At 38.7% G+C, this 18,697-nt stretch overlaps 1 protein-coding gene across 1 annotated transcript; it reads right to left on the bottom strand.

Annotated features, from left to right (window-relative positions):
* Positions 1-714: 714 nt before the first annotated feature.
* On the bottom strand, positions 715-18,379 carry LOC111517270 (glycogen debranching enzyme). The gene is made up of 20 exons (XM_023173356.2): positions 18,224-18,379; positions 15,479-18,141; positions 13,385-13,586; positions 13,185-13,322; positions 9,755-10,239; positions 8,393-8,723; positions 7,978-8,255; positions 5,677-6,124; positions 5,360-5,568; positions 5,077-5,280; positions 4,279-4,508; positions 4,074-4,163; positions 3,796-3,973; positions 3,543-3,721; positions 3,307-3,487; positions 2,897-3,192; positions 2,394-2,818; positions 2,116-2,301; positions 1,660-1,887; positions 715-1,604 (listed from the first exon to the last, which is right to left on the bottom strand). Exons 1-20 carry the CDS (start codon positions 18,362-18,364, stop codon positions 1,551-1,553), a joined length of 7,146 nt encoding a protein of 2,381 aa, XP_023029124.2. The 5' UTR covers positions 18,365-18,379; the 3' UTR covers positions 715-1,550.
* Positions 18,380-18,697: the final 318 nt, after the last annotated feature.

Here is an 18,697-nt window from a genome sequence, read left to right as displayed (position 1 = left end):
ATTTATGAAGATTATTTTCCTTTTTTGAAGTAGAATATCTAGGTACGTATAAATTATTTGAACTTATAGGCGATGTTGCCAATATGTGAATTAGAAACAAATCCTTTTAAAAATTAAAACTCAACATTTGAAACATCAATTTGAATACTTTTTGAAGTGAATTTGAAAAACTCGTCAATTAAACTCAACTTTATTTTGTTCAAACTTGCATTTGCTGTAATAACCCAAATTGAGGAACATTCCCCATTGCCTGTATGTATCATCTGCAAAAATATTTATACAGTGTGATCGAGAAATGTGGTTAATATCATTTAGATAAATAATAAAAAGCAATGGACCTAACACACTACCCTGGGGTATGCCACTCTCAATTATAAGTTCATATATTGGTAGTTCATTTGACATACCTTTTCTGGACCCATGTTGTTGAGGAGAGATTTCATTCATATTCAGAAAAACATTATTTTTTTCAAGTGTTTCAAACTTATACCCGGGAGGGTCTGACAAACGAATTTTAACAAAAAAACTCCACTTTTTTCTTAAACCTATTTATTTTTCGATCATCTGTAAATGACTATATTTCATTAAAATTGCAACAGGAATAAATTCTGAAATAGAAAGCTACCAATAAACGTAACAATTAGAAAGCATATTCGTAAAAACACACAAAAATAAATATCGTTTAAAATCATTAAAACAGTCTTTTGTAGAATATAAAAAAACGCGAGCCGCCCTCAAAGCAAATAGATACTGAAAAAAGTAACCAGAGCTAAAGCGAAGAAAGCCAAAGTATATATTATCGTGATCCGCACCATCTTCTTGTGCTCCGACAGAGTCACCCTCTGCTTAGTCCTCCTCGAATTTAAATCTAACAGCAGGGGATCGAGAAGCAACACTTGCCGTTCCGCAGCCAGCTCCAAGTCATCACCTGGTCCGTTTCGGGGAGAAAATGACAGCATATCCTCGGCCAAGGGCACAATTTCGTCAAAATCTACTGGAGTGCCTCTCCGTTTCCCTGTACCTGTCGTAACACGAGAAAGGTAGTTGGCGAACACGCTTGCATGGTTTTTCGTTGTTACGCAATCTTTATTTGTGATGCCAGAGAAGGCTGGTTGGAATCTCCTGATATCTAGCAAGATCCCAGGACAATTTTCGCGATATCCACGTTGATAAAAAGGCACAACCGCGGAATCGCGATGAAAACTTTTAGCTACGAGCAAATTTTTCTCAGTCTGCACAAAGTCACCCAAATCGATCACTTCACCTGGTAGAGTTTGATTATTTTTGAAGTAACCATCACTGAATGCTGAAAATGATTCTATAAAACAAGGACAGTTCGCTATATTTTGACCGTCTTCGAGGCCGTGGCACATAATTTTGATTTCGTCGAGCGAAGACACAATCTCCGTGTGGATTTTCTGCCTGCGTAACATCTTCATGAACTTCGGGGATGGGGATTTGGTCTTTTCCACCAGTTCGCTCAGTATGGTTTTGTCTGAAAGTTGTCGCGAGACTCCGTTACTTTTTCTTATAACTATATCACCACCAAGTCAGTTGCCTTGCAGATTCAAGCTCGACTCAATTTTTTGTAAATCGTACAGAACCTGAAACGTGAACGACATTCACTCGAGATTATTCGTACAAAAATATCTTTATTACCTCTAGAACGCAAGACATGCTCCATGCCTGTGTTCTGGAACTGTCGGAGCAGTAGGATCCGCTGGTGTTAGTTAGTTCGGGGAGCCCCCTCCAAGGAGACGTTTGTAGCTCGACGAAATGTTTGGACAAGATCAATTTGGCACTGGCTAGAGTTTCTTTCAAAGCTCCGTTTTGCGCTGCGAATATCAACTTGGCCCTCAGGAAGAATCCTATCGGCCAAACCCACTCCTGAAGAAAATACAATATCAAAACTTGAAATAATCTAAGCAAGTCTGTATGGAGGAGAGATATATACTTATAAGAAAATAAATTGTTAACTAGTAACAGCTCCATCTCGTGAACGAAGCCCCAAGCGTAGTATTAGTCGGGGAAATAGTTGCTATTTCTCCAGGAATTTTGTATTTTTATCTTTTCTGGTAATCAATTATTGATAACAATACCTTGCGTCTCACTTACCGGTCCTTGATGATAGTTGAATCCATTGGCCACAGTAGGATCATTGGAATCGTTGGAGTTGTTATAGTCTCCTCTGTACGCCCAATCTTTGGGATCCAAGGTTTTCATTCCAAGAGGTCCCAAAAGGTATTTCTCCGCCTGAGCCAAGGCTTCCCAGGCGTGCGAGGGCGAAAAAAGTTCTGGCGCCTGTAAACGAATCAAAATGTGCATTCAGACAACTTATTCCAAAATTATCCGACCCGAAGGACCACAAATTTCATTTAAAATCAAACACTTACGGCCACCATGGCGACGGGGAAGTTACACCTTAGCTGGAAGTCGGTCCATTCCTGGCTGGCGCCGTGGCAGTCCTTGTAGATACCTCGTTTGTTGATCAGGTCCGGCCGAATTTCCCCCTCGGTCGGTTTCGAATTGATCCAGAAATGCTTTTCGAAGTTGGCCTGTATCTTATCGCTCCACTCTTTGAATGTCCAACGGGTGATCCTGCCGTCCTTGTGGGTCCTTTCAACGCCTGGATATGGATACTTCTTTTCGGCATCGAGTTTGGCGAGCCACGATATGACCGATTTCGAAAGACCGATTAGTTCGACGGCTGAACCGTCTCGGGGCGTCGCCGGTTTACCGCGGTTGCCCGCTTTATCGGAAGAGCCCATCTTGTCCATCCAAGTGCCACAGTTCCACTGATTGCCGCCGAAAATAAACCCTGAAAATGTCGTCGATTTATTTAGAATTAAAAATACGAGTTTGTTGTTTACATGGCTGTTGATTATATTTGTCTTACCGGTTTCCGGATGCACTCCGATTTGATTGTTGAATCCCTGATCAGTCATGTGCTCATCTATTTGCTTGCCGGCGTTCCTTTCTCTGAAGGCCAAACCTTGGAAATGAACGTTCAACGCTTCCTGCATGACGTCATGTAGAGGTTGGTCCACAGCTCCTGGAGGCTGAGCCGCAGAATCGTCTTTGGGGAATATCCTGGATACTTTGTCGGAGAGGATGGAGATGCCATCGGGGGCTTCAGTAACGTATTCTTTGATGCAGTGCAACCACCACCATACTGCGTCTCGACAATTGAATCTACAAAAAAGATAACTCTTGAAAGTATGAACATATTGAAAAAGAGCGCCATCTCTTGGCAGTGATGAAAACAAATATTTTTATGACACAATCTAGTGAGTTAAAGGTCCTCACCTGGGATTTCTTCCCCCGTCCAACAAGTTGGGGATCAAACCGTGCCTCAGACAGGCTGCATAACCTAAAATATGTTCTCTAGCTTCTTGGTAGCGCCCAGTCAGAATGAACAGGCCCCTCAGGGCGATGAAAGTGTCTCTGCCCCAGTTTCTCATGTAACCGACGGAAAAATGCGGTAAACCTGATTTCAAATAAGTTTCAATTCAAAAACAAGGGGGAGAGGGGGGACATTTTACCTGCAGATAATGTTACGCATGCTTGAACCACTTCGCCGCTGTCGGTCTTTCTAGTAAGAGGCTTCGGCGGGGCCAAATTCGGGGACAAGGTCGGCAAGTCGGCGGACTTGATGTGCGCCCCAAACTGAACGGATCCTAAGGAAAGGCCTCTGGCAAAAGTAGAGCCGTTCTTGACAAAGCTGGAATTGAAAGCAGAAATTACACAAGCGCTAGAGTTAGGAATTGGACAAGTAGCTTTGCAAATACTACTCACTTTGTCATTGAGTTAAAACACTTTTCCATTAGAAGAATATAAATGCCGGTGACTAGCATGTCGAAATAACAAGGAACCAGATATCTGGGTATGTCCGTAAAACATTTTGTGTTCTCCTCAATCCAATGGCCTAGTTCTTCAGTACCTGAGTCCAGTTTCAATCGTTTCCAAATGAAATCTAAAAACAAATCGATTTAAACAGAAACCAAGACAGGAAGTAGTTCAAATGTCACACTTACAGTCCGATAAATTTTTCAAGTCAAAATATCAAATCTTACCAATCATCCAGTTTCCATCTCTTAAATTTGCACACATTGGATGACCTAGGTCGTTACTTGGTCTGATATTAGACAGCAGAGACATGAATCCTAAAAAAAAAAAATACATTTTTAGAAGAAATCACTTCTTCAGTCTGGGACACAAAAACTGTTGAACACAAGAAAACTGTAACTCTAACTAACGAGGTTCAGAATAAGTCCTCACCTTGTAAACCGGCATACACCATGGGACCAAAGTTGGGGATGTTGTACGTGTCGAAACCAAATCCTTCGTCTCTCTCTTCCTGATCGCATCTATACAAGGCTCTGTTCAAATCGCCGAGGGTCATTTTGCTGATGATGGCGGAGAGGTCAGTCTGCTCCTTCAGAGAGAATTTATCGATGAGGTTTCGTACCTTTTCTACAGCGTTTTTCATCGACTCTGGCAAAGACACTCTACAAAGTACATAAATAATTATACCTTCTGAATGAAACAAATTAAGGTTAGACTAGCACATTGGTTTTCCATGGTGAAGTAAGTTTGTGATTCAGAGATAATCGTAACAACTCTTCGAATTTTTCACAGGAAAGAATCCATTTTTTTGGTACAAATTTTGTACCTATATACAGAAAACGAAATTGAGTTTGCAGTGAAGTTTCTGTTGGATCAGTTAAAAAGTCATATTTAGGAGGTATACATAGAATTTTGTTGTTGAAACTTAGAAATATAACTTTGAGGCTGAATTTTTATTACAAAAGCCCGAATTTTTATTTTTGTATACGGGGGGTGTTCAAAAAATAAAACGAACGTTCAAATTTCGCGGGCCAAGTACATTTGATCAGCGATTTTTTTTATGTTGGTTCTTATGTTGGCCTAGTATGTTTAGTTTGTTGGTGAGAGGCATGAAAGACAGAAGTGTTTTGCGTGTTGACGAATAAAGATTTTTTTGAGAAAAATTAAATTCCACCTTTTTTGAGCAGAGTAGTATATATTTTCTACTTTCCTTGTGATATTTATACATACCTTACTACTACGACAGATCCTGGTTTGAAGTTTTTAAAGTTGAGTTGCGTCACATTTTGCGTGCCAGAGTCAACTTTCTCGAAAATATCCGACTCGGTAACATTGATGTGTTGCTTCATAGAAACTTCATATTCGGAGAGACCGTTTATGTATTTTGAATCTTTTTCAAACCTCTCCCATTTGGAAAACTGCAAGCCACCAGATCTGAAAGTATGAAGAATTTTTTACATGGTGAGAAAATTCAAACCTTGGAACTATTTATGATGAAGAAAATATTACTCACTTTTTGTTGACATGGCTGATGGATGCTTCCAAAACGATCTCTTCAAGAACCCCTTCGAACCTCAGGGGTTTGATGCCTCTCTGATGATTTTCTGCATCCTCATTGGGATGGCTAAATGCCGTGAAAGCTACCAGGATGTAGCTTTGGTGTGTATCGGGACAATGTCTCGTTACGGCGACGATGTCAGCGTCCATTTGATCAACATAAACCTACAAAAATCACTACTAGAAACGAAGAAGCCACTATTCATTGCCAGTTTAAAATTCAAAGTTTAAATTCACTTATTTTGCAACAAAAGGAAAGGGGGTAATCCTCACCTGGTTGAACCCCTCCTTCCCCAACGTGAAATGCAGATCGTTGATGGCTCTCTTCGCCCCTATCAAGCCGCTCCTCTCCGTGACGATCCCAGGGCCCACCTCAACCCCCTCCTCTCTCCATTCGGTGTACTCCCTCGTCTCGTCGACGACGTGCACGTGGTGGGGCACCAGCTCATCGAAGCCCCTGTTGGAGCCGCTCGCACAGCACGCCATATTGACCAGGGCGGTGGAGGGCAGCAGGTCGAAGGCGGACCTCTTCTCCACGGGGCTGGGGTTGTCATGCGTCTGGTCGAGGAAGAGCGCGTGCGCGACGGAAGGCACGAGAGGACGCACGCTCGGTTGGTGGAACGAACCTACCGGACTGCCCCCGTAGCGGTATACGAGGCGTCCCTGTTCGTGCGAGTCCCACGCGGACATGGCCTCGCGGATCAGGGAGGTTATGCCGAGTCTGCGGAGAGAAACGAGAATTAATGGTAATAAACTCTATCTTCATCAAAATAACTTGCTCGGCATTGCTGATTCGTTTGAAGCTGATGACCTGTACCTTTGTTGAAGACACTGTATATACGTTTAATATGTATTTTGACAGATTAGTCACTTTTTTTAAGACAAATCAATATTGAGAAATTTGTAAGTCATGTTGAATGACAGTTACATTTAAAACGGTATTAAACAGATTCATTACACAAAAAAGTTTCATTATCGGTCCTTCGAGCCGGATCAACTGCTTGGAAGGCAACTCTATGTTTTTCCCACCAAATTATTTACTGTGTTCAAAAGATATATGCAATATTCAAATTTATTCTCTTGCACCTGTCCAATTTTCTTGACTTTTTCAATCAGAGAAAGTATAATCCACCAAAATTTAATTTAAACGTTTTAAGGATTTTGGGAACAACCTCAATATAAGCAAGAGTTCTTCTAGTTTTCAGAAGATCAAAGCCTACAATTTATTTCGATTATGGGTTGAATAACATGGCAATTGTTAGAAAAGTTGAATATGCAGATTTTGGGGGTAATTCTAGACAACAAGCTCTGTTTCAACAAATATGTAGATTCAATACTTCAGAAGTGTTTGTGGAATTTGGAATTAAAAATCGAAATTTAAAGTTTAGATCTGAAGTTTAAAGTCGGACATTGGAGCTCAAAGTTGTAATTTTTGAATTGAAAGTCGTAAATTGGAGTTTAAAGTCGTAATATGGAATTGAAAGACGTAATTTGGAGTTTAAAGTCGCAATTTGGAGTTTAAAGTCGCAATTTGGAATTGAAAATTGTAATTTGAAATTGAAAGTCGTAATTTGAAATTGAAAGTCGTAATTTGGAGTTTAAAGTCGTAATTTGGAGTTTAAAGTCGTAATTTGGAGTTTAAAGTCGTAATTTTGAGTTTAAAGTTGTAATTTGGAATTGAAAGTCGTAATTTGGAATTGAAAGTCGTAATTTTGAGTTTAGATGCAGAATTTGGAATTAAAAGTCGAAATTTAAAGTTTAGATCTGAAGTTTAAAGTCGGACATTGGAGCTCAAAGTTGTAATTTTGGAACTGAAAGTCGTAATATGGAATTGAAAGTCGTAATTTGGATTTTAAAGTCGCAATTTGGAATTGAAAATCGTAATTTGGAGTTTGAAGTCGTAATTTGAAGTTTAAAGTCGTAATTTGGAGTTTACAGTCATAATTTGGAGTTTAAAGGCGAACTTTTGGGTTTAGAGATGAAATTTGGAGTTTAAACCCGGAAGCCAAAGTCGTAATTTGGAGTTTAAAGTCGTAATTTTGGAAATAAAATTTGTAATTTTGAATTAGAATCCGAAATTTTGAGGTAAAAGTACAAATTTGAAGTTTAAAGGCGAAATTTTGGGTTTAGAGACGAAATTTGGAATTTAAACCCGGAAGCCAAAGTCGTAATTTGCAGTTTAAAGTCGTAATTTTGGAAATAAAATTTGTAATTTTGAGTTAGAATCCGAAATTTTGAGGTAAAAGTACAAATTTGAAGTTTAAAGTCGAAATTCATTGTCGAAAATTGGTGATTAAAGTTGAAATTTCGAGATTCAAGTTGAAATTTTGGGTTTCAAAGTCGCGATTTCAAAACAAATAATAAAAATGTGTGGCCGTTCTGTTTTTCAACTTATATATTTTTATATTTATTCACTTGTTTTCTTCAGTGAACCCTGAAAAATATAAATGTCAAATATTTATTGTCAGCCTCACGCTGAAAATTTCTCATCTAACCGTCCTAATTGTAAATCAAAATATAATCAAGTAAATGATTCCTCGGTATTCATATAACCCGCTTGTATGTTCAACGTACCTGTTCACAAAGATGTTATCCGTCATATCGGAATTGGTGAAGAGCTCAGCCACGACATACAGATCGGGTCGGACTCTCCTCGCACAGTCCAATAAGTATTCCGCAACAGGTATCGGCGTCGAATAACAGTTATCCAACCGCACGCCATCGAAAATCCTAGCTGTCTGTTCGACGTACTTCTTCATGTGGTCCCACAGGAAGGGACAGTCTTCAGGTTTGTCGCCGAATCTCAATTTGACGCTGTCTCCCCAAGCAATCAGTTCCCGTCTGATGTACACCTGAGAAACAACAGAAAAAATTAATGGCCCCAGGACAGAACCCTGTGAAATCCTATGAGAGATGAATTTCCTTTCTGACATCACTCTATTTTCTGGATTCGATTTGATTCGATCAATGATGAACAGGTAATACTTACTTTGGAATCTTTTGCTGCGAAATTCTTCAGCGGATCTGATTTCAAGACCCATCCATTGTGCGCCATCAGAAATCTCCCATTATCGCTGTACATGATCTCTTCATGCTCTTTAAGAGACTTCGGAGTTCCAAAATCGGTAAAGTATCGGTAGACTAGAGGATTGCTCGCGGTGATTTCTTTGAATCTAGGACCATCCGGTTGAACACGGTGGTACCTCACGCCGGCAATGACGTTGTCCAAGGCTACATTCAGGTCTCCGTTAACCTCCTCGGTGACGGTTTTGTTGAGAGAGTCGAGTTGCTTTTTCAACTCTTCGGAGCAACGTTTCAATCTGTAATTGGTTTATTTTTCAACAATAAGACATATTTTTCTAAAAAAAGATTGGTTGGGTGACAGGTTCAATTTATTTCTTTGAAAAAATAGTTAAACTGTCCGGAAAACCGGTAACATTTCAATTTTCAGTTCGATGTCTTTATCGCGAGACCGAGCATTCAAAGTTTTTTGTTTATGGTTTTTTTTTTATGACTTACCAGAAAGAAGATTCAGTGTTGTGAATGATTTTGAAGTTGAATCGCAACCGTTTTGAAAACGATATAATCAGTTCGTTCGCTATCTCCTCGATATACCGCTATTTATCCCTTTTGTGAATGTTGTGTCAACGAGTATATGCATCAACAGTTAAGTTAGCTAGAAAACATTGCAAGGAGCTCCTGGGAAAACCCATTGCAGCTTATCCAAGAGGAAAACTCCAACCATCAGGTAACTTTGATGCTCTCGTATCGAAATTAATTACAATTAAAATTACAGTCCACTGATAACGCCATTTATGTACTTTCGCTATATCATTTGTATTTTTTAACGTACAAAACTCTTCTTCTGGGCTGTGAAGAAGAATTTAACACTATCTTCACAGCTTATGTTTAGGTTTTTTTCATAAAAAGTGATGTGTACTTTGGATAAGACTAATTTATTGATTATTATTTCTGATATATTGAAAGAAACAGCTTGGGTTGAGTTTGTGGAGAGAATTCAGTATAATGATAATCTATTTAAACCATACAAGTGTAATGCTGATCTAAAAGTAGATGGAGTAATTGAAGTTGCTAATTATTTTCTTTTGTAAGGTTTTCATTGGATTGAAGACATGTGATGCACTCTTTGGGACCTTTGGTGTAGTAATTAATATTACTGGAGTTTTTTCACAACACCAAAACGTTATTTTTACACCTCGACACGTGTTTCGATCACCAAGTGATCATCTTCAAGAGAAAGATCAGTTTGTTGGACAAAACCTCAGTAATATTGATTGAAAACATACTTCCACCTAAAGCAGTTGATATATTCCTTCCTGTCATATCATACCTTGACTCCTCATCAAAAGTATCATTCCAGTAGACGTTGTACAGTTTCAACGCCAAGTCCATATCCACACTAGCCGCTAGTCTTCTGTACTCTGGGTCTTGAACGAGTTCGAGCTCTTCCGTTACTTCCCCTCTATTCTGAGCTGCAGGCGTAACGGTACGAGCCAACATCAGAAATTCCGCCACGCACTTGTTAACGTCGATCATGTACAGCTCCGGGATGTTCAGGGGTTCCAAAACGCTTTGCCGAAGGTGATGGCGGATGGCGTTCAAGTGTTCCTCAGAGTCCACTTCGGAGGGAACGCCCCGGTCTTCATACAGGCCCTTTTTCACGTCCATGGAGAACTGGTGGAGGGCGGCATCGAGGAGGTACGCGGGGCGCATGTAGGGACAGTCGACGCAGTTGTAGGTCACCTCTGGGTGCGCTTGGATCCATTTGCTTTCGTTCGCAGTGTGGTTGAGGACGATGTCGCAGATTGAGGTTATCTTAAAAGGAAGTTCAAGGTGAAATGTACCGATTTACTCATTTAAAATAATGCTGAGACTAAAAAGTTCACATATAACTCGGTCAGTTGTGATTGACGAATTTTCATTGAATTTTTATTTCATTTGAAGAAAACCCCTAAGTCATTTCAGTCATTATTACATCACATTACAACTGAAATATGTATAATACAAAAAATAGCTCTAGCAAAACGACAAGAATACGATATCTTACTATCTAGCTTGAACACTTTCGGGCCTAATACATAGATGGCCCTAGTCTTATTACATTAACCTCTTTTTCAGTTAGTACTAACCTTCAGAAGAAAGCTGTTGAGATTTCATTATATTCTACTCATAAGTTTGTGAGTTGTCGTGCTAGGAGTAACACTACTTTTGTTATTTTCAAAACAATGAATCAAAAACAATGTCGTGATTTAATTTTACACTGTTTCTTGATGGGAAAAAATACCGTGTAAGAGAAGCAACTGCTTGAAAAGTGTTTTAACGACCACGCTTCATCAGTAACAAAAACTGAATGTTGGTTTGCTGACTTTAAACGTGGTCGTAGAGACACCGATGATGCAGAACGCAGTGGATGTCCAATCGAGGCAGTAACACCAGAAAACATGAAAAAATCCACAAAATCGTTTTGAATTATCGAAAAGTGAAGTTGGGTGAGTTAGCTGACATTGTGAAGGTATCAAAAGAAGGTGTTGGCTTTATATTGCATGAGCATTCGACTATGAGGAAGCTCTGTTCAAAGTGGGTGCAGCGGGAGCTCACTGTTGACCAAAACAAGATTGTCTTGATGATTTTGAGCAGTGTCTGGCCATGTTTAAACATAACAAACCGGAATTTTTGAGTTGATATAGGACAATGGATGAAATAAAATCAAAACAAAATATGTTTTATTACCGGAGATCTGAACATCTTATTGGCAAAGTCTGGTAAAGTAAAACGTATATATGAGACATCAATTTAACAAATAGAGGCTATAAAATAATGCTTAGAGACAAGAGCAGAGACTGTGAATTTATCAACTTATTTGCAGATGATACCTTATTGGCCTGTACTGGAGTAAATTTAGAAGAAACTGTTGACAGAATGAATAAAGTTCTAGAGAAAGTAGAAAAATACCTAAAAACCTATTAAATGAAACTTAATGTTAAAAAAACAAAAGCAATGATAATCACTACTAAATTCAAATGTGTTTCGCTAAACACTAGCTTCTTCAGGCGTGTCTATACTCTATAGACAAAACCAATTAATTTAAGAGCTCTACTGGTTATGCTGGTTATAATTCAACAGAGTTTTGCCGTTACAATTGAAATTAAACAAATGAATAAATATTTAACAATTCATTCAGTTGAGATACGAGAGTGGTTTGAAAAGTTTCCGACCTCGACATGAAGATGGCAGCACTGGTAAATAAAAGCTAGTGAATATCGTTGTTCATCTGTTGACAGGTACTCACCACAGTTTCAGCCAATTTGGTCGCTCAGTTGTTATGTAACAGTCGCTTGAGTGAGTTGATGTGAGTGTCTTTATGAGAATGGACAAAATCGAGTATTGAGCTGTCATTAAATATCTGTTTTCGAAAGACAATACGCCTACGCAAATCAAAGATGAGTTGGATTCTGTGTAGGGGGACTATGCATCATCATTTACCACAGTGAAATTTTAGGCAGCTGAATTCAAACGTGGCCGTAAGAGCTTGGGAGACGACGAACTTCGGGACGACCAAGAACTGCAACTACCGACGAAAAAATCGCCAAAGTTCACCAAATGGTGCCTAGACGACCGCCGAATTGAATTGAGAGGGATATCAGAGGTTATGAACATGCCGAAAGAACGTGTTTGTCACATATTTAATCAACATTTAGGCATGAGAAAGTTGTCAGCACGTTGGGTGCCGCGTTTGCTCACGTTAGACCAAAAATGTGTTCGAATGAACATTTCCAACGCTCTGTAGGCGCATTTTAGGCGCAATAAATCCGAGTTTTGGTGCCGATTAAACTTGGATACACCATTATTCGCCCAAAACAAAAATACAGTTCAAACAGTGGACTGCAAAGGAGGAACCGGCTCCAAAAAAGCTAGGAAAGTGATTGTTTTTTGGGATAGTCATGGAGTTCTTTCAATCGACTATTTTCAAAAAGGAAAAACCATTACCATACTACGCATCATTACTTGACGAGCTGAAGGCAGAACTTGCGAAAAAACGGCCATTCGAAGAAAAACGAAATCATGTTTGAACAAGACAAGGGCACCGTCTCACACTTGCCGAGGCGAAAATCCACGAACTACAGTTTGAACTGCTTGAACATCCGCCTTACTCACCAGATCTAATCCCAAGCGACTTCTTTTTGTTCCCTCATCTAAAAATTGCGTTCGGAGGACAGAGGTTTTCGTCAAATGAAGAGGCCGTCATCTTCGTGAACAATTATTTTGCGGAGAAAAACGCCGAGAAGTGTGTAGTGTTAAAAGGAGACTATTTTGAGAAAAGAAAATTTTGAAAAACTGTCTTGTATCTTTGTTAGGTTGGAAACTTTTCACACCGCCCTCGTAAAGCTTATTGATCAATGTCCACGTATATGAGTAATCAATATTTTTTGTAGAGTAATGTAATTGCAATAACTCTCACTTTCTCTAAGAATTTTCAGTCACCTGCAAATAATTTTTCTATGAGATTAATTTTTTATTATTAAACACTCCTGAAGAAGTTATTGTATAAAGAAACACTCATTGCATTTTTGTAAACTCTTCAGTGCAAATTTCACAATGAAGCATAATAAATATGATTAATAAATTAATATTATCACTAATAATACCTGTAAAATATTTGATCATTTCAGAGATTTCAATCTACAGTAATGATTGTAACTGACGTACAATCTCCACACTGTGAAGTATCTCAATAAAATAATAAGCATGATTCATTTTACCTTCCATTCTTCTCGAAGCTTCGACACAAGCTTCTCCACATCTTCAAATGTTGGCATTTCCCCGTCATCTTTCTTGAAAATCGGGTTCAACTGCAGCTGTTCGCTCAAACTGTATGAAGAATTCGATTCGCCCAACTCCTGAAATTCACGTGGTTCAAATTCACAATTTGTAAGTTCCTTTCCGGTAAAAATATACACACCTGGATGGGAGTGAAATGGATCATGTTATATCCAGACTCCTTTGCGACTCGCAGTTTGCTTTCCCATTTTGAGAACGATCCTAAACCTTTAGTGAGAACCGTTTGACACTGAATGCAATCCAAGGGGAGATCTTCGTTTCTGCCGTATGTCAGAACTGGATCGACGAGGAAATAACCTGAGCCGTGTCTTTCAAAATTTTCCCTGGAAGAATGTTTCAATATGGAAATTACAGGGAAGTATGTTGAAGTAACATCAAATCTAACAGAAAAATTAACTGGTATAGTCTATCCATTCCCAATTGGAACGGCAATAAAAATAAGAGTACAGTCATAAACATTTCTTGCCTGTGGCAAGAAATGTTTACTAACTATTTGGACTAGTATCCCAAATAGTTAGTAAACTTGCTATCAAATGTAGTTGAAGGAATAAAGGCTCGGCTAGCTGGACTGGCTGAATACTAATTTTTTGTCCGTTTCACAATATTTCTTCATCAGTGCCGTGTGTTTGTGGGGTTAGGTGAGGTAGCGAGTGGTTTTGCAAACCGATTTTTGAAAACTTTTTCTAGAGATCAATTACCCCAACACCAAACTGATATTTTTGCACTCGACGTGCGTTTCACTAACAAGGTTAGCATCTTCAGGGAAGCAAATTGATACTGAATCTAAAGACAAGGGTTAGCTGTTTATATACCTGAAGTTTTTTGGTCCGATGTGGACTTTGTTAAATGATGATTATCCTAATTGATTTTTCGGTAATTAACTAGTGGAACCACTACCTGCAAATTAATTTTGTCTCAAATAGATTAAAAAGCGGACATTCACCGACTTTGAATGCTGTAGTACTTGACAATATGAGGCGAGTGGTGAATGAAGTAGGTAATAGTGATGTGTGGAAGAACTGTGTGGCCCACGTTATAAAAGAAGAGAACAAATATTATGTGCAAAGTTCCATAAATCCGATCGTTATTCAAACCGGTGATGATTCCACCTCATCAGAATATAGCGAAGAAGAATTCTTATTTTTCTAGCAATTTTGTTAGCCTCTATTATTTTGTAAATATATGTTTGACGAGAATTAGGTGTGATTACTTTTTGTGTTTTCATTATATTTAAGAGTTTTCGACTCGGATATGAACTACCTTAAATTTCGAAGTTTTTCATAATTACCCATGCTGGAAAAATTCAGTTGAGATAACTTTTTCATGGGGTGATCAATTGCTATGATTCTAAGAATAACTAACTGAAAAACTACCACTGAAAAATAATATGCCGACGCCTATGTCGAGGCGGGAATTCCTTCTCTGTGCTGTTCCAATTGGTATTGGAAATACTATAAAAATATTCATCAATTTCTGTATTGTCCCCGTCAAAGTAGTTCCCCTCAGGTATAATACACTTGTTCGTCGCAAAATACTGTCTTTTCATGGGTCTCTTGAAATTTAGGAAAAAGAAAAATTCGCAGGGGTCAAATCTGTTGAATACGGTGGCTGAGTCATGACTACGGTGCTGTTTTAGCCAAAAAATTACGAACAATATGACCAAAGGTTTGTGTTAAGGACTGCTGCCAAATATTTCACTATCATACGCTGCATGCTGAAGAGTCTGTGAAACGGATCGTGTAAATCAAAGCTCGAAACTGCTGTTTGGGATCTCATGAGTTACATTTAAATTCTGATGAATTTTGCTATAAAATTATATCCAGAACAAATTTAAATAACAGAACTTTTTGCTTCAACTTCGATAGTAATTTGATAGAATTTAAGATGGAAATATATATTTAGATCAGAATTAATCGCGGAATTCACATATCAATTGACTCAGAAGAAATAAGTTTGCACTTCTTCATTTCCTTTTGTTCAAATTTTCCTCCTATATTCTTTTATTATGTACTATAATAGGTTAGATTTTTTTCTAGAATAGGGATTGTCCCCTTTATAAATGAATAAAAAAATCAGAAAGAGTATGACTGGACCAAGGACTGAACCTTGTGGAAGTCCCAATCGAATGATAACAGATTCGTTTGAAATTTCATCCCGATATTGAAGAGTGCTCATTATTATTATAAACTTAGATATCTACAATGGAATTACTCACCCTTTTTCGTATGTGAAAAAATAGTGGAAACTTCCAGCCACGGCAGCCTTTATCTGAATGAAGGCAGCCGTGTCGTCTGCGTTTTCACACCCTTCATCCCAAGCCCATTCTAGAAGTTGATATTTATTTCTGTTGAACTCTGCCGTTTTGCCTGCCTTCTCGAAGGGGTAGTTGCAGTAGAGAAACACCTTCCTGCCGAACAACGAAGGACCGACGCGGAACTCTATGATCCATTCCTTCTTGATGCGGTACAAAGTGGATTCCTGATGTTCGAGATCATTGAGAGTCAAAACGCGGACTTGCTGCATCGTTTCCGAAGTCAACTTCTTGTTCTCCCTGATAGGTGTCGCTAACAGTTCCAATTGTTCGCAGCTGCCCGTCCAGTAGCTGTATTTCCTAACAAATCTCTCTTCTTCGATGAACCTGGAAGTGATGACCCTGATGTTTGTCTCGGAATCTTCTGAAGAAAATGCGCCTGACTGGGGCCGTGAGTCTGCGCAGAGAATTTCTCCTTCAATCCGATCTGATCCAAACGAGCTTGTGTCTGCTGGGTTTGGTTGAAACTCCTCACTAGAAATTCCTGATGTTTGAGATACTGCAATTGGTGAATCAGCAATCTGATACGATGTTGGACTTTGCTGGAAATCCTTGATCAATTCCAGAGGGGTGTTCCTTCTGATTTCTGATAAAGCTGCAGACTCGTTCAGCTTGTCCAAGTCTTCTGCTTGGTCTTTTGTCACCAAACTATTGGTGAGTATATCCGGCAAGATATCCTTGAACAACTCCGGAGGTGTGAATTCGGGGCCAGAAAAGGTTCCTGAATTGGAATAGTCCGGGAAAACAAAGTGGTCTGCAGCCTTCTCGGAGAAGCTGCTGTGCTCCAGAGGAGACTTGAACTGACACGACCCTACACTGCTGTTCTGGTCACTTTCCACCGTAGAGGGAATACTTTGAGACAGGTCCTGATTTTGTTGGGTTTTAGTAGTAGGTTCGGAAACGAAAACAATTTCTTTGTCAAATTCAGACAATTGTTTCTCTAGTTCGATGAATTCCAATAAAGATTCCTGTTTGGAAGAGTTGGCAGTGTTGTGAAGTATGGACCCCTTTTTCTGGACACCTAAAGATTCCTCAATAGCTTGAGCAAACTCAGCCAGATCACTGTTAGTATTGCTTGCACTCTGATCAAAATCAAAGTAGTTATTGTCAGCACTGGAATCGACTTCTCCTGATGATATGAATTTTGCCTCCTCACCAGATGTTGGATTAATTTCAAGAACTTGCTCTTTATTTTTGGATATATGAGCTACTTCATCTAGATCAATTCTATCAAGTTCTTCCAGCAGATCAGAATTCCCCTGATGATTGTTAGCAGTGGATGGTTCATTGCCAGATGTAACTTCTACTTCAAGAAATTTCTCTGTTCCATTTGGTACAGAAACTTCTTTGTCGAGATCAGTTTTATCACTTTCTCTATGTTGAAGTAGATCGAAAACAACCGGATGTGTTTCAGGTTCTAAATCACCTTCAGCTGCTGTTAGGTCTCTTAATTCTTCACTAGATATGTCTAGTTCAGGAAGATCTTCGATTTCGTTTGACTCAGATTCAAGAGAATCTGACACGGGAACTTTCTCGGTTTTCTTTACTGCTTCCTCATCATTGGCACAGACTGGAGAGTCTTTCAGAACTTCAGTGCTGGCCTCCTCTGTGATGAATATACAGTTGGGATCTGAACTGACTAAATCATTAGCTTTGATTACCTCAAATTGTGACTCTATTTCTTCAGGGCTTTCGCATGCACTTGGAGTTATTTTATTCAGTATTTCGATGGAGCTGAAGTTGCTTCCGCTGCAGGATTCAGTCGAGTTTGAGTAAGTTGATAGCTTTAATTGTAGTTCTATCAATTCAGTACTATTGATGTTTGATACTTTTTCTTCATCACATTCGATTGTACTGTTTGTTAAAACACTAGCGTATGACACTTGTGGTGATACCTTTTTGCTTTCTTTATGTTCTGGTTTAACCAAATTTTCAGGCTGACACTTTTCTTCAATTCTGTTGCCAACTGCTTGGAATTGGACTTTCTCAAATGAGTCTGAGAACCGTCTTGCTCTATCTGGCACTGTTTCTATAACAGCTTGTTTTGCCTTTCGTGTTTGGTAATTATTGACTATACCAGGTTTTGGTGGTTTGTCTTTGACAAATACAAAGAAATCTTGAGGTACGGAAGGGTCAAGAATATCCGTTTTTTTCTTGGCAATCTTTTTGTCCTTGTTTCTCTTTCCTTTTTCTCTAACAGGTGGAAATGAAAACCCTACGTCATCTGCTTCAACTTCTTTTTGAACCTTCACTGCCTTCTTGGTAATCTCGTCTTCATCTACTGGCCAGTCTATGTCTTCACTTTTATTTGGATGTGGTTTCCTAGATTTGTGTTTCTTCTTTGTTCCAGTAGGTGGGATAATGTCTGCACTAGCCCCTTCTGTGAGACTTTCCTCAATAATTTCTTCTATAGGTGTGGACAGACTTGTACTGAAAGATGGCTCTTCATGCTGATTTTTCAAAGTTTGGCGTGGTTTACCACGCTTTGATTTATTTTTCTCCTTGGTTTTCGAAGATTGCTTGTCAGGACTTCCTTCTTCTACAGATTTCTCTGTCCTGCCTAATAGCTGGAAATCAAAAATGAGAATGAGGTATACTCAAACTACAGTAAACAGGTTCAGACAATAATATTATGCAAAGGTGCCTTACACAGTCTATGCGTTTTGATAAAGTTAATAATTGCAAAATGCCCCAGAGTGCTACCGAGCGGAAAAATACAGTTGTTACATGATATGTAAAACTGGTAATGAAAAAAACACCATAAAATAACAATTTTAAAATTTCAAACATTTCGGCATTGAGAACGACAACTGTTCCCTTCAAAAGAACAGATTTATTTGAAATTTCAAATTCGTTTGATATCGCATTGTTTAATTAATATGCAGAGGTCAAACCTGATAAATACTGTCTATAAGTGATATAATTAAGCCCATATTTTTTTAAGTTAAAACGAGTACACACAACACACAAACACTGAATGCCTATCAGGTTGCAGTAAAAAAACATTACCCAAATCTACATACTTTTTATTGATACCATGAAAAAAACAACTCGATAAAAAATGTAAATATGAAAAAATTCAACCAACCAATTCAAGAGAGGCAGATTTAAAAGCCAAGGTGA

The sequence above is a fragment of the Leptinotarsa decemlineata genome, unplaced genomic scaffold (assembly GCF_025532065.1).
Source record: "Leptinotarsa decemlineata unplaced genomic scaffold, Ldec_3_MD MMD2_tig00001064_RagTag_RagTag, whole genome shotgun sequence".
NCBI lineage: Eukaryota > Metazoa > Arthropoda > Insecta > Coleoptera > Chrysomelidae > Leptinotarsa > Leptinotarsa decemlineata.
The sequence above is the reverse complement of the archived record's forward strand: the minus strand, read 5'-3'. Positions and strand labels throughout refer to the sequence as shown.

What these genes read in the sequence shown, in the direction of transcription:
- LOC111517270 (XM_023173356.2), bottom strand. Translation starts at nt 18,364, where the DNA reads ATGTTTGAAATTTTAAAATTGTTATTTTATGGTGTTTTTTTCATTACC. An exon ending in TTTTTCACATACGAAAAAGG is followed by an intron (nt 13,587 to 15,478) that starts GTGAGTAATTCC and finishes ACATTCTTCCAG; the next exon opens with GGAAAATTTTGAAAGACACG. An exon ending in GATAACATCTTTGTGAACAG is followed by an intron (nt 6,125 to 7,977) that starts GTACGTTGAACA and finishes TTCTCTCCGCAG; the next exon opens with ACTCGGCATAACCTCCCTGA.